This window comes from Alosa alosa, chromosome 9 (genome assembly GCF_017589495.1).
Source record: "Alosa alosa isolate M-15738 ecotype Scorff River chromosome 9, AALO_Geno_1.1, whole genome shotgun sequence".
Classification (NCBI taxonomy): Eukaryota; Metazoa; Chordata; class Actinopteri; order Clupeiformes; family Clupeidae; genus Alosa; species Alosa alosa.
Genome location: NC_063197.1, coordinates 15,795,552 through 15,810,328, shown reverse-complemented (window position 1 = coordinate 15,810,328; position 14,777 = coordinate 15,795,552). Strand labels below are relative to the sequence as shown.

The 14,777-nt window shown below is 41.5% G+C and overlaps 1 protein-coding gene across 3 annotated transcripts; it reads right to left on the bottom strand.

Moving 5' to 3' along the window:
* Positions 1–784: 784 nt before the first annotated feature.
* serpinb1 (serpin peptidase inhibitor, clade B (ovalbumin), member 1) lies at positions 785–10,203 on the bottom strand. Of its 3 annotated transcripts, none has more exons than XM_048253662.1 (7): positions 10,179–10,203; positions 5,876–6,051; positions 4,154–4,291; positions 3,809–3,926; positions 2,939–3,081; positions 2,455–2,610; positions 785–1,522 (listed from the first exon to the last, which is right to left on the bottom strand). In XM_048253662.1, the coding sequence occupies exons 2-7, from the start codon at positions 6,041–6,043 to the stop codon at positions 1,115–1,117; spliced, it is 1,131 nt and encodes a 376-aa protein (XP_048109619.1). In that variant the 5' UTR covers positions 6,044–6,051; positions 10,179–10,203; the 3' UTR covers positions 785–1,114. The 3 variants fall into 3 exon arrangements, with proteins under 3 accessions (XP_048109619.1, XP_048109617.1, XP_048109618.1); XM_048253660.1 differs by lacking the exon at positions 10,179–10,203 and adding an exon at positions 6,518–7,056; XM_048253661.1 differs by lacking the exon at positions 10,179–10,203 and adding an exon at positions 6,571–7,044.
* Positions 10,204–14,777: the final 4,574 nt, after the last annotated feature.

Below are 14,777 nucleotides of genomic sequence, written 5' to 3'. Positions count from 1 at the left end.
AACTAACTTAAAGCTAACTTAGAAAACCCTGTTTCACTACACCACAACATGATGTATTGTATTGTTTTTTTTTTGAAGCCCTAGCCATCATTCTTTTCAAAGAAAAGGGTGGCTGAAAATTCAACAGCCTGGAATAGAAAGTTCTACATGCTGAATAAGACAATAAATCAATATGAAAGCTTTCATTCATGTTATCAGGGCGTCTGTTGAAACTGTATTTGAATATAACTGAAGGCATCCTCTCGGTCGATGAACTGTGTGTGAACTATGCACACATTTTTAAACCAAGACAAATTAATGTATTGATAAACAAGCAATGTTTATTCATTGTTTACCTTTTGAAATGTGGTTACACCTAACAAAGGCATATGAAAATTGCGATATGAAAAATCAGTTGAATATAACTGAAGGCGTGTATGCGTGAGTCTTTGTGTGTGTGTATATATATGTGTGTGTGTGTGTGAGTGTATATGTAACTGTGACATGCGTGAATGTGTGTGTTGTTATTGTGTTATTATGCTATTTTCCCATAGGAAAAATCTCAAGATACCGGATCTCCTTATATGGGCAAAGATGGTAGCTTTTTTGTTGGCGAACTTCAGAGGTTTATTGTGTATTTCTGCATGCTATAATGTGGACTGTGATGCACTTCTGAAATTATCTTGTTGCTAACCTTCGTGTATATGTCTGGGGAACAACTGGGATTGATTTAGTTTAAACCTCCACCAGACTGGCATACCCCTACACATACAGTTCATACAATATTTAAGACTATAACCAGAGGTTTGTTTTTAACTTTATTTAAACTCAGAGGCAAGGCAGAGGTAAAACAAGGAGCTGGGTTATAATGGCAGGGAGATTGAGTTTAGGGCAATGTGGAAGCTGAGAAGGACTTGGGAAATGTCTACTTTCTTTTCTTTTCAAAATTGTACTGCTCTGCAAGTTCTAACAATTTTTTAAATGGTACAAAATAATTTTGTTGTGATAGATTCCAGTACTACATTTAACATTCAGTTTGGTCAAACGTTTGAGATTAAGACTAGGGCTTTGTTGTTATATAACACGGTAGTGGTCAGATAGAAAAGGTTGGGGGCCCAGTCAACGGTTACGTCCCTCACTGTGGCCCGCTGTAGCGCCCAAGGAAGAGGATGCTGCGTGTGGGGTTGTGCATGATGAGGAAGAAGAAGGGGTGGTCAGCGTTGAAGTGTTCCTCGCGGAACATGCAGAACGACGCTATGGCCGCAGTGGCCGCCGCCGCCTCCGTGCCCTCCTCGGTGACGTCGCATACGGCGCTGTGTGCCAACGTTGAGATGAAGAGCCCACCGTTGGCGCTCATGCCGGACAGGTCTGCGGTGGCCTCATCGAACAGCGAGCCCATGCCGAGCCCGGACAACGTGTCACCCAGAGAGAGGGACGTTTCCAGCTTGAAGCGGGGCAGGTGCAGGACCACGTCGCTGCCGTCGTCCAGGTTAGCGGGGTGTGTCCAGTCTAGAAGATTCTCTATGGTCAGTTTATTCTCCAGCTGTGTGAAGATAGAGAAGAGTACAGTTTCCAAATAAAAAAAACGAGTTTAGACTAGAGCAGGGGTGGGCAAACTTTTTGGCTCAAGGGCCACACTGGGTTTTAGAAATTGGCCGGCGGGCCGCACAACAACCCCCCCTCACGACACACACATAAAAAAAATACATTTTTTATAGCCTATAATTTAGTATGACAAAATATTTCTTTTAAAATATTAATTGCTTAAAAATACTGCTAATTTTATGCTGTTTAACAAATGTATAAATTGTGCACTGTCGCTTTAAGACAGCCGCTTTAATTCACGTTTATTTTTCAATGATCTTCTGCCTGCTACGGTATGGCCCTCTCACACTTTTTAAATGGTCAGTAGTGGGAACTACTGCTGCCTTCATGATTTCCTTTTAAAAGTTTCTTATAAGAAGGAGATATCAATTATCAACAATGACAAGCCAGCTGGAAGCTGCGGCTCTCTCTCCCTCTCGTGAGTGCAGCGTTCCCAATTAAATGGATCGCATGTTCACGTTAGACCTGCTGCAAAGGAGATAACTAAGAGTTAACTTAGTTTAACATGATGTTATCTCTATTTAACATGATGTTTTGACATTGACATTGTAAACGTTCTCTAAGGAGAGTGAAAAGCAGTTTGCAGGAAAGCTAACCAACGTCGTCTCTATCGCAGGAAAAAAATAGAGCAGCCTGATAACCAAATGAAATGCTCAGTGGTCCGGATGAAAGTGCTTGGCGGGCCGCAGTTTGCCCACCCCTGGACTAGAGGAAACCGTCCATTCTCTCTCTCTCGTTATCTTTCTTACTGACGAGCAAACACATGCTTCTTTTCTCTTGCATGGTTTTCTGCATGTGCAGTTGTGGTCTCTTTCTCTGTCTGTTTCTCTCTCTCCCTCTCTCTTTACGTGCACACACACACACACACACCTCTATTAGTGTTTTGCCCTCTGGCGGCAGTAGGATGAACATGCTGAGCTCCTTTTGTGTGTACGGCAGCTCCAGCACCTGAATCTCCAGGTCGGGAACCCATCCATAAGGAAGCTTCTTTGTCTGGCACATCATCTGCACCGGCCGAGTCTCCAACTAAATACATACACGGGCACACAATTACACATATATACCAACATGAATACACACACACACACATATGAATCCAAACACACACACAAATATGAATTGCGGCGCACACACACACACACTCATGAGTTCATGACTTCTTTAGCTCATCAGTACACTTGTGCATGCTGCACCAAGAAATGTACAGGTCTTGCACACGGTCTCACTGTTACTTCAGTGGCTAGATGATTCATATTTGCAGTATGTAGCCACAGAGCTTTGGGTGTTTCAAAGTGATTAGAGGTTTGTGTTTTTGTCATTTTTTAACATGTTTGAATATATATTGATGTTTTACCCGGCTGATCTTAAAGGGCATCTCTTGCGTCTGCTCCTTTTTGAAGCGATGCATCCAGCTGCCCTTAAAGTAAACAGCGTTCACCAGCACCAGACGAGTCATCTTCGACAGCACTCCTGCCTTCAGCAGCTCTTCAATCTTATCTGAAATAGCACACACAGACCACAGGTAGGTACACATACACACACAGCACACACACAACACAAGCACACAAACGAGCATTTTTTTTATCAGGCTCCTATAGATTTTTGCCTACAAATCTATATTTCAGACCAGGAGGAGAGTGGTGTTTAGCGGGTTTTGAAGCAAAATTATTTATTATACTATGTGTGGCGAGCATTACTCACCATCGTTAACTAATTTTTTGACGGAGGTGGTGTTTATACTGTATGTAATTGTTGTGTGCATGAATGTGTGTGTGTGCGTATGTATGCATGTATCTCTCTCTCTCTCTGTCTGAATGTGTGTGTGTCTCTGTGTGTGTGTATGTATCTTTCTGTCTTTATGTGTGTGTGTGTGTGTGTGTGTGCATAAGTATATATACTCTTTTGATCCCGTGAGGGAAATTTGGTCTCTGCATTTATCCCAATCTGTGAATTAGTGAAACACACTCAGCACCCAGTGAGGTGAAGCACATACTAATCACACACTAATCCCGGCACAGTGAGCTGCCTGCAACAACAGCGGCGCTCAGGGAGCAGTGAGGGGTTAGGTGCTTTGCTCAAGGGCACTACAGCCGTTCCTACTGGTCGGGGTTCGAACCGGCAACCCTCCGGTTAGTCCGAAACGCTAACCAGTAGGCCACGGCTGCCCCAGAGTGTGTGTATGAGAGAGAGAGTGTGTGTGTGTGTATGAATATGTGATCCTTACTCTCAGTCTTCTCCTTCACCCACTGGTTGATTGTTTGTCTGGCCTCCTCAGTAGCCTGCAGGAAGTCCATCGCTTGCAGCTCAGCCAGGTAGTTCTTCTGTATCCCTGCCAGGAACTCCTACACACACACACACAGGAATATATGACTTAGCCTATAGCAACCAGATACTCCAGAGTCAGCCAATGGGAAACCAGATACTCCGGAGTCAGCCAATGACTCTCACACCGACTCAGTCTCTAGTTAGTCTCTAGATATCCCCCAATATACAGGATGACATGACACACAGTAATGAGATGAGGCTATGTCTACACTATTACGGATTCCTCTGAATCCGGAAGACTTACAGGTGAGAAGCCGAAATTTTTCTCTCCAAAGAGGCGATTGGCCAGGTTGAGAACGTGGGAGGAGCTGGGGGTGGTGATTTTCCCCATCAAGGTATGAAGATGAGAGTGGACTTCAGGCACCTGATCAAATCGCATCACCTGCGTACACACACACACACATTTGCCCATTATACATGCATAACTACTGGATTTGTTAAAGCATCTCAAAACCATGGGAATGTATAGAACGACGGCAGGGGCGTAGGTTTGATCTGAGCTTTAGTGGGGACACTACCTACTAGCCCACTACCCACTAGCACCGTTTAAAAGCTGAGAAAAGTCTCTTTTATGTGACACATGTGTGACGAGTAACCTACTTCATATGCCTTAGTGAAGTGAAGCTGAAACGCTGCGCCATGCTGTGCAGGAGACTGCGGCTCACTGGTAGTTATTATTGGTAACTTCAAATCAGCGCGATTTACCCTTATAGGCTACTGCACATTACAAGATCTGTACGAGACGATCCGCAGCACAGAAGTGAGAAATGATTTAACTCTTTTGTGTAGCGCGTGAGCTTTTTTCCCCATTTCAACCTGAATATTGGTGGGGACATTTCAGTCGTAATTTGACATTGGTGTGGACACGTCCTTCGGTCCCCACGCAAATCTACGCCCCTGAACGACGGTCATTATCAGGAAAATAAGTCCCGACAGGGCGAACAGGAAGGTCTTGATTCGTCTTGAAGGGACTTATTTTCCCGATAATGACTGGCGTTCTTTACATTATCCTGCTTATTACACGGCTACTTGCCAAAACGAAAAAATAAACTCCACATTATATGACTCTTTACATTTATACAGTTTCATCGTGGCTTTTGATGAAAAACAAATAGTTTGCAACACACGGTGAACTTGAATCAAACATTCTTTAGAACACAGCTGATCAACTGTCTGCTTTGACTTTTGAATGAAGTTCCACTGCAATAAGTGACAGACTACTTGGGGAGTGATATGAAAGACCTGAATAAGCATAAAAACCATTTTCCTTGACAGCGGTCTGTTATACTTAGCAACGGTCTGTTATCAAAAAAATATCAGACCTCCGAACGTTGGGATGGCCCATTCAAGTGAATGGAGCATTTTGCAGCATTATGAAGAGCCGTGTAATAAACACTTATACAATCAGTGACCTAGCCTGGCTAAAATATTTCCTGAACTCAAATTTTGTGGGTGGGGTAAATAGGACTTGTTTTCAGGCTACAGTGACCTGATAATATACCGGTACATTATCAGGGGTTAAGGGGCGGGGGGGCGGGGGGCGGGAAGGAATGCAGTTCCGCCACCTCAGATAAATGAATAATAAACATATTCTTTCATACCAACAATATAGCGCGATGATATTGTTAAAATAAATGGTGAGTTAATTTTTTCGCATGTACAGAGGTGACCAAGAAGCTAGCAATTCTTGTCCAAAAAGTATTGCTACACCACTACGTTAAGTCAGTTTCTGTGTAAACCCATGAACACACCTCTTTGCTTGAGTTCTTTTACATGTTGGCTGCAAAGAAATCCAGGAAACTCAAGAAAACACATTCCTTCAGCCCTTATTGCGGTTGATTTTCTACAACCACAAGTGTCTCTGAATTATTTTCACCCTTTGCTATTTGCCTTATCCAACCACCTTACACACACACACACACACAGCATGTGAAGCAATGTGGCAGAATGAATCCTTTCCCAATACCTTGCCCATCTCTGTGTGTGTGCACGTGCGGGCCCCCATGTAGACCATGGCCAGAGCAGTGCTGATGCTGAGGGGGCTGATGATCAGGCTGGCGTCGGGAGACTCCTTACTCAGCGCGCGGTACAGATCCAGCGCAAACGCCCCGTTAGCACGACTTAGCGCCTCCATAGCAACAGCTGTAGAAGACAGGAAGTAGTCAGTTATATGCAAGTGTGGCCTGTAGTGAATTATATCAGTAGTGATCAGCGTAGATGGGGAGTTTAATTTGAAACAAAACTGATTCTGATGATCAAACCGTGAGGAGCCTCTGCTTCAGGAGCAGCTGGTTTACGCTTAGAGTAACTTAAACATTTAGGACGACAGGTTCTCAGATAAAGTATACATAATGTAAACACATACATTATATACGTAAACCACACACAACCACAGATGAGTCAGTATAAAATGGACACACAGGGTGCGGCCAGTGTGACACTTCTACAGCTGTGGCTGAATGAGAGAAATCCCATATGTACACAGCACACATTCCAGTTGACATAAAACACACACACACATGACACAGGCAAGACTGATGTTGAGGCTCCTGTTTGCTGTGCCGATGGCAAAATGGAAGAGATTGTATATGGTATGTTGCCTACTTACCGTGGAAGATTAAATCAGTTGTTACAAAGGTGCTTCCCTACTTCTTTACTCACATGCAGTTCCTTTATATCTGTCTCATTCTCTCTGTGGAACTTGCTCTTCCGGCCTTTTAGTGGCAACGCCACGCCCACTGGATATAGGCACTCAACCCTAAGTGTGTGTGTGTGTGTTCGTGTGTGTGTGTGTGTGTGTGTTCGTACAGAGGTAGTAAATGTGTCTACCTGTATGTAAGTATCTATAGGGAGACAAAATGGAGGATGTGGTGTTTGACTTTTAGGTGTAGTCACAGTGGTAGTATCACACGACACAGCCATAAAGTAGGGTGAGGGACTGTGTGTGTGTGTGTTGCTGGTGGACTTTAGACTTTTTTGTTACACATACCGCATTTTCACATCTGTCTCTCGCATACACAGCTAAAAGTATAAATAAGAATGTAGATACACACACACACATCCCATATCCACAATGAGCAAATCAAATCTGAATCATCACCACACTCAACAGTGCAGTGTGTGTGTGTGTGTGTATGTGTGTGTCTGCCTGTGCGTGTTAGAGAGAGAGAAAGGGAGAAAGAGAGGGAAAAAGAGGAGAGAACCCAGATACCACAACTTATTATAACAATGATTGCATTTACATGCACCTCAGCATCCCGGTTATGATTGGGATTTTTAAGCATTGGGCATGTAAACATCATATCCCAACTTCAGAAGCCCGGATAAGCCCATATTCCAGTTTTGCTAGGTGGAGTACTCGGAAAAGTAACCGTGATACTGTAACATACACATCTTATCCTGGTTTATCATGCAAACGTGCGTGACTGTGCTAAGAGATCTTAACTGTTATCCGGGATATATTATGTATACAGGGATATCAATAACCAGGCTTCTCTGTGTTCAACACCATATCTTGAATAATTGGGATAAGCCACATAACCGGGTTACTGACTGCATGTAAACGCAGTTACTGTTCAGAATTATTCCTCTCAGTAATTCAGACTGGAATATAACTATAAATCATATAAATCTGAGTTTAGAGATGTAAAACATATTTGTCCTATTGTATTAAAACAATATGTGCATCGGTTTTGGTCTGGCTATCACCAGACCAAGCTCAATCTTTTCAGATCAGGCTGGGTTTACCCAGTCTACATCAGTTTTGTATTGTGTGAATAAATCACAACATTTAATAATTTATCATAAATGATCAGATTCATCATACCATCAAATAAACCAAACTAAAGAAGATATGAGAGAGACTCATGACTCTAATTTACAATTTAAATTTTTTTTTGCGCCAAAACATTACACATGTCTCATGGTGCTTTACGGAGTGTTAGACAATCAGAGAAAAGAAGGCCCATGGGTAAACGGGGGCGAGGAAAAACTCCCTATAATTGGAGATACATATACTGTAGGAAGAAACCTCGAGCAGATCCACGACTCAAGGGCCTTACCCATCTGCCTAGGGTCAGTTACAGAACAGTAAGGTCTGTATACATGATAAATGTATAAGTTAGTCAGATGTAAAAAATATAACATGGTGTTTAAAGCCACCTGAGGTGTATGTTCCAAGAGGTGGGATGGTTACATATCCGGTATGATAATGCATGAATCCTATTTAGTGTCAGAAAGTTCAAATAGTCCAGTGTAGGAAATGGAATTGTCCAGGGGGATTAGGAGTTGTCATAGGGCAAGTGATGGGTCGCTAGGCTGTACCTGCCAGGAATACGGGCAGAGTTGTCATAGGACAAGTGGTGGTAATTTACGTTGTTGTGCCTCCTGTAGTTTGTTAGCCTGGGAGAACCCACATGAACCTGTTAGCAATTCACAGCCAGTTAGGCCATTCACAGCCCTTTTCAAAAACCCAGGCATGAATCACAATCTCTTATCTGACATGGGATGGGCTTTTATGATATAGAGCAGTGCATTCAACACAACCAATGGCTGTGCTGATGGCGACAGGGTTAAACACATGTATTTTTTTTAACTGAGTAAACTGGATTTAAACCCTTTGTTTACAAGAAATATTTGATTGTTGCACTTCTGAACTGATTTGGTAAGAGTTTAATGCACCAATTTAAGTTTAATTTCACTGCTGGTTATGCCCCTGAAAGTAAGTCTTTGACGCCTTTCCAGACCCATTCTCAATCTCCATTGAGATTTGAGAAACAGTCTGGTGTTAACCAGGCTAGTAGTTTTGCTTCTGTCTTCCCTCTGCCTGCTCTATGAATTATCAGTTATCAGAATTCTGGCAATTTTTAACATATATCTCTGTGTCACAAGGTCACCAAGTACTGTACGGAAAAGGTGCTGCCTAGCTCAGGTTGCTGCAGCTAACAGCTAGAGCAACCAGGCAACTACAGTGCTACACTCTGGGGGCATTTTTAAAACCATGCCCCCATAGAATTGCCAATGTTTTCCTTTAAGTTGTGCTTTGCCGCTTTATAACTCAAAGTGCTTGTGTGCATTTGATCTCTGTGTGTGTGTGTGTACTGGGTATGTATACATAGTAGTGTTGTCACGATACCAAAATTATGACTTCGATACGATACCTGCCATAAATATCACGATGCTCGATACTGAAACAATACTACGGCGAAATCCTAAGATATCTGGAAAAGAAAGGACTCATACCTCCTCCAAGTGTATTGAGTCATTTGTGTTGAATTCGGTGCACTTTTGTAGTGTGCAGGTCAATTCTGGGTTCTAAACTTCCTACATAATTATTTTTATAGTCAGTAAAAGTAGGCCTACTTTGTGTGATTAAGTCCTTTATTTTTTGTTATAGCTCATTTACACTGTGTTGTGTTTTGCCAATAAAGTAGCTTTAAATAGCCAAACTAGGCTAGATCAAGGTCAGTGTTGAAATTACTGCATGCAAATCACTGAATGCTATGCAGTGGGGCCTAATCTTTGGGGCATCTGATGTACAGTATAGGCTTCCCTAGGCCATCCCGTGTTCATGGGATTTCTTTGACAGTTGCAAAGGGAAAAATGTGAGGATAGTCTTCTTTGCGCCCAGTGTACAAGTACGACGTTCCAACCACTCAGGTTTTTGTGAGATAGGCCTACACCATTACCTGTTACAATATGTCTGTGTGCATTCCTACATCTATTTCTTTGATAACATGATTTGCTACCACGTAACAATAAGCCGCTATTATTATTAGGACTCGACACGCTTTGGTGGTATTATATGCTGTGGGCTTTAATTAGCGCATTTCGGGTAGCCTATCCTACATCTGGGCAATACTTATTAAACAAATTGCAGTCTACATGCCATGACAAATATTACCAGTAGTACTGACCGAACATGAAATAGATTGTTTACAAGTTCTGGCAATGTTATTCTGGCGCGAACATTGCGCTTTCATCACGTTAGCACCCTATGATTATAGCTAGTTATGTCTCGTCAAAATTCATTGATGAAGGAAGGTTCGCTTTATCCCAGAGTACCATACTCGTTTCACTTAGGCTAGACTAAAACAGAAGAGAAGAACTTGGCACTAACCATGTAGTCGTGTTTTCTATAGGATATTCGTTAACCTTCGTTCTTTGAACAAAAATGTTGGGATGTCTGCGAGGTGTTTAGCCAAGTCCCATGCGTAGCCTACTGCTTTAAATGACTTTGAAACATATTTCACAAACGGGCCTCTGTGTACCTGATGGCTTGCCTTCACTATTCGTGATGTATCCGAAATAGTTGCAGATTTCACTTCACCTTTTGTTTTATCCACAAGGCCGAGGACGGTCGGCAAAGAACTACTGTATGTTGACGTTGGCTGCGCACTCACTCACTCAGAGCTGCCTGCTTGACACGCCCACTTGCCTAGATGCGTGCAAGGAGCAGTGAGAGCAGCAGTTCACACAGACACAGAACGTTAATTTTAATAAAGTATCGATTCTAAAAACGTCGGAAATCGTATCGTTTTTTGCGTGAAGGCATCGTGATACCTTTTTAGTATCAATACACCGTGCAACACTAGTCTGCTCTTTCCATTACAATCCAGGATGGATCTTTAAAAGTGTGATCCAACCACATAATCATAATGCGGAAAGCACAGGCCTGATAATAATAAAAGAAATCAGGGAGACCCATGCCACCATCTAACTTAGGTCTGCTTTTTTTTATTCTAGGTGTCTTGTAATCCCACAAAAATGGAGTTATAAGTTTATCAAGCTGTTTAAAGAATTTCTTAGGGAGGAAAATTGGGATATTTTGAAAGAGATATAAGATTTGTGGGAGAAAGACCTTTTTTATTGCATTAACTCTCCCTGATAGTGAAATAAGGAGTGATTTCCAAAACTCAATGTTATTCTGCAGCTTAGATATTAATGGAGGGAAGTTGTACTTGTACAGTGATTGAAAGTCCTTAGTGACTCTGATACCTAAATATATAAATTCTTGCAGTGATATCTTAAAAGGGAACCCCTGTAGGGTTGAGGCTGAGAGGTTGTGTGTTTTTACCGGCATTAATTCGCTCTTTGACCAGTTGATCCTATAACCTGAAAAACTTCCGAAATGAGATATCAGATCTAGTATGGCTGGTATTGAGGACAAAGGTTTAGTCACGTAGGCCTACAATAATATATCATCTGCATAAAGGGAAATCTTATTTGATGTATTATTGATGTCATTTCCATGTATGCAGACCTCAGACCTGATCTTTTGTGCCAAAGGCTCAATGGCCAGGGCAAATAGTAAGGGTGATAAGGCACACCCAATTGCCTTGTACCTCTGTGCAAGAGAAAAGGCGGAGAAAGAATGCCATTAGTTAAAATTCTGGCACAAGGTCTGTCGTACAAGACCATCAAACCACTTTTTGAAATCGTTACCAATTTTATATTTTTCTAGCGCAGAAAATAAATAAGGCCACAATAATTTGTCAAATGCTTTCTGTGCATCTAATGATAGATAACTAAATCAGAAGACTTCTTTTTCTGAGAGTAAATAATGTTAAAGAGGCGTTTAAGATTAAAGAAGGAATGTCTGTTTGGTATAAAACCAGTTTGGTCCGGATGAACAAGTTTACTAATTAAAGAGCTAAGCCTGAGAGATAGAGTTTTAGCTAGTATCTTTTGGTCAGATGTCAAAAGTGATATGGGTCTATAGTTGCCCACTTCCATTGAGTCCTTCCCTTTTTTAGGTAATACTGTTATGATGGCCTTGTTAAGTGAGGGAGGTAAAGTGCCATCTTCTTTTGCTTGTGTATACATTCTCAGAAGGTAAGGAGAGAGAAGATCACTGAATTGCTGATAAAACTCGTTTGGAAACCCATCGGGCCCAGGGGTCTTACTATTTTTCGAGAATACGGTTATTTTGCTCTGGTTGTATGCTCATTACCTCACTTTAGCATTGATTTCGGAAAAAAGTTTATTACTCAGCCGTTAAGTCAGTTACGAGGTTATGACGCCAATTACACAATGTTGTATTACTCCGAAAATAGAAAAAGTTCATATAAAGGCTTAAAACGCTCCAGCTGTAACGTTATTTAACGTTATATGTTAAAGTGGCGCCAAAATTGAATGGGCTTCAATGGGATGGCTAGGTGAACTGGTCTACTATTTAGCCTCAGATCAGCCATAGTGTCTACCAGAGGTGGGAGTAAGTCACACATGTGCAAGTCACAAGCAAGTCTCAAGTCTTAACCTTCAAGTCTCAAGGAAGTCCAAGTCATTTTTTGTGACAGTCAAGCAAGTCAAGTCCTAGCCAAATCATTGAAATTCATGATGATTTACCCATGTTTTCATTTTAAAATAAGCTACAATAGGCTAGTTATGAACTGCTGGAGTTTTATTTGTAACAAACAAAATAGACATTGCATTCATTCAAGCCACATAGCCTACATCTGAATGGTTATAGAATAAGATGAAATGTATACGAATAAAAATAAATGTGTTTCAAATGGCCTATTATTGTTTCAATATGCCTCAAATATTAGGTAGCCTAAGCTACATTAAATCATGAAAATATATTCAAACAGTTCAAGTTACACCTGTCCTGACCTGTCACATCTCCAGGGAACCAATAATGTTGAAAAAGTGAACTAATCAATCAATCAAATGCTGCCGCCGACGTCACTGCCAAAGTTTGACAAGCGCGACAGCGCAATTGATTTTAGAAGGGTTTAGGACCGTCAATGCTATATCATATTATACATAAGCCTAACATGTGAAATAAGCTACTTTTCTATGCTGATTGCTGACAGTTAGCTAGGCCTACTTACTGTTGTTAGCCTACTACTAGGCTGTAACGGATGGAACATGGACGTGTTTAAGAGGGAGGGAGAAAGAGAGGCGCTTACTTTAGGTTACATTGGCAACATTTTCGCTATATAGATTAAACTTAGACAAGAAAATGTTTCACTTTGCTATTTCACACATTTTAATGTAATATGGCGTTAACTAAAAATCATAATAGATTCAAAGCCAACTCTTAACATGCCTCAAACTTGACGTTAGGTTTCTAACACGACTAACTTCGGATGAAAATCAACGTGGTGGTGGTTATGTCGCTATTTTGCACACTTGCAGACTGCTGTTCATTTCTCCTTTGACTTGTCAGATACATCATCTGTGAAGCCAAACATTATTATGTTTTGGTATAAACGTAGAGCCTTCCATATTTGCAAGTTAGCCTACCTCAGTCTGTCTCATTTGATCTGGCACTTGCTGTTGGCCTGTCGCGTCGCGTCACTTGACAGCTACAATGACAGGTTCGCTCGCGTGACGCATGCAATAGCACGGGTAATCATGAAAATTATGCACTTTTTGAAAGAAACATGAAACTTCTACCATAGTTAGGTTATACCATGAGGTTTATTTTCAGATTGGGAGGGAAGTCAAATTTGACCTCTGAGGCCCGGGAGAGGTCAAATCCAAGATGGCCGCCAATAATATTCAAAAGTGCCTTACCTCACGTTGGAACCAAACACAGTAGAAAAACACTTAAGGTGTCATTTCCCACTAACTTTTGGGTGCCTATTCTGTATAACTTTGAAACCACCAGAGTTCAAGAAAATGCATTTATGTAAAGGTCAAGGTAAACAAAAATATTCATTTTTTATGTATCCCAACTCATTTCTTTGTTGCCGCTGTATTATTCAGTTATTAGTTGTTATTTCATGAGATTTGTGGCTAATTTCATTTCTTTACAGCACAGAATTATCCACAGGTGACCCCCTAGACCATTTTCACAGACCACCTGCAATACCACCGCTGGTTGAAAAAACCCTGCTTTAGAGAGTTGTTGCTACAGGCCACAGTACGCACAATGAGCACTTCAACCAACATATTCTAATAGGTAAACAGACTGACTACGAACAAACAATATTATTACATAATTACATAATTTTATTCATGTTGCAAATTAATTTAACCATAGCCAGGAAGGCATTTTCCTTGGTAGTTAGCTTTTGAGGTAAAAATCATGGACATTGATCAAAATAATTATCCTAGCTAAACTAGAAGATAGTCTGGAACATTTATGTGAGCTGAAGCTAGTTTAATGATTGAACAGAGTATATTGTAGATATTTCAGCTTGGTAATGTTAATTTGTTATGGCTAAAATAGGTAATGTTAACAGAGTAGCTGGTTAAAGGGACACCAGGCAACGCTTTCGTGTTATCTTCGTAAGTCGGTATATGGTTAAATGACTCGTTACAGGGCGAGTGAAGACTCTCTCGCCCGCCCCTATTGCCTATAGGAAGAATATCCCGCTTGCAGTGCATCCTACCCACCGACCGAAGCAGGCAGGCTAATGAAACGCTAGAGATAGTTGCAAACGTGTGTATGGCAGAGCCGGCGAAGAAGCAGCGAAAACCCTTGACAGAAGACGCAAAGAAAAGGAAAAGAGCTTCAGACCGAGCGAGGGGAGTTTTGTAGAGAAAAAGCAGCAGGCAAAGCAAAGGCTGTGTCTTTAATTACTACTTAATTAATTACTTCTTACTGTTAAGACTATCAATTGGGAGATTGTTAAGGCAGGTTTTGTGGTGGACTGATGCTCAATGTTTGTACCATCAAGTACTATGTTGATGAAGGCCAAGAGAGATGGTGGCACAGCCCTCTGCTGGCAGTTTTCTATGAATGACCCGTCAAAAGAGAAAGATGAATTAAGGATCTCTTTGCGCACTACTTGTGCTGCTCGCATTAAGTGCATGGCATCACTGTCAGTTTGACAGGCTATCATGAGAGCTGGTCCATTGTCCTTCTCAAAACTGAGGAGTGTGTCTCTTCCGCGTGAATGTGCCCTCAGATGTGG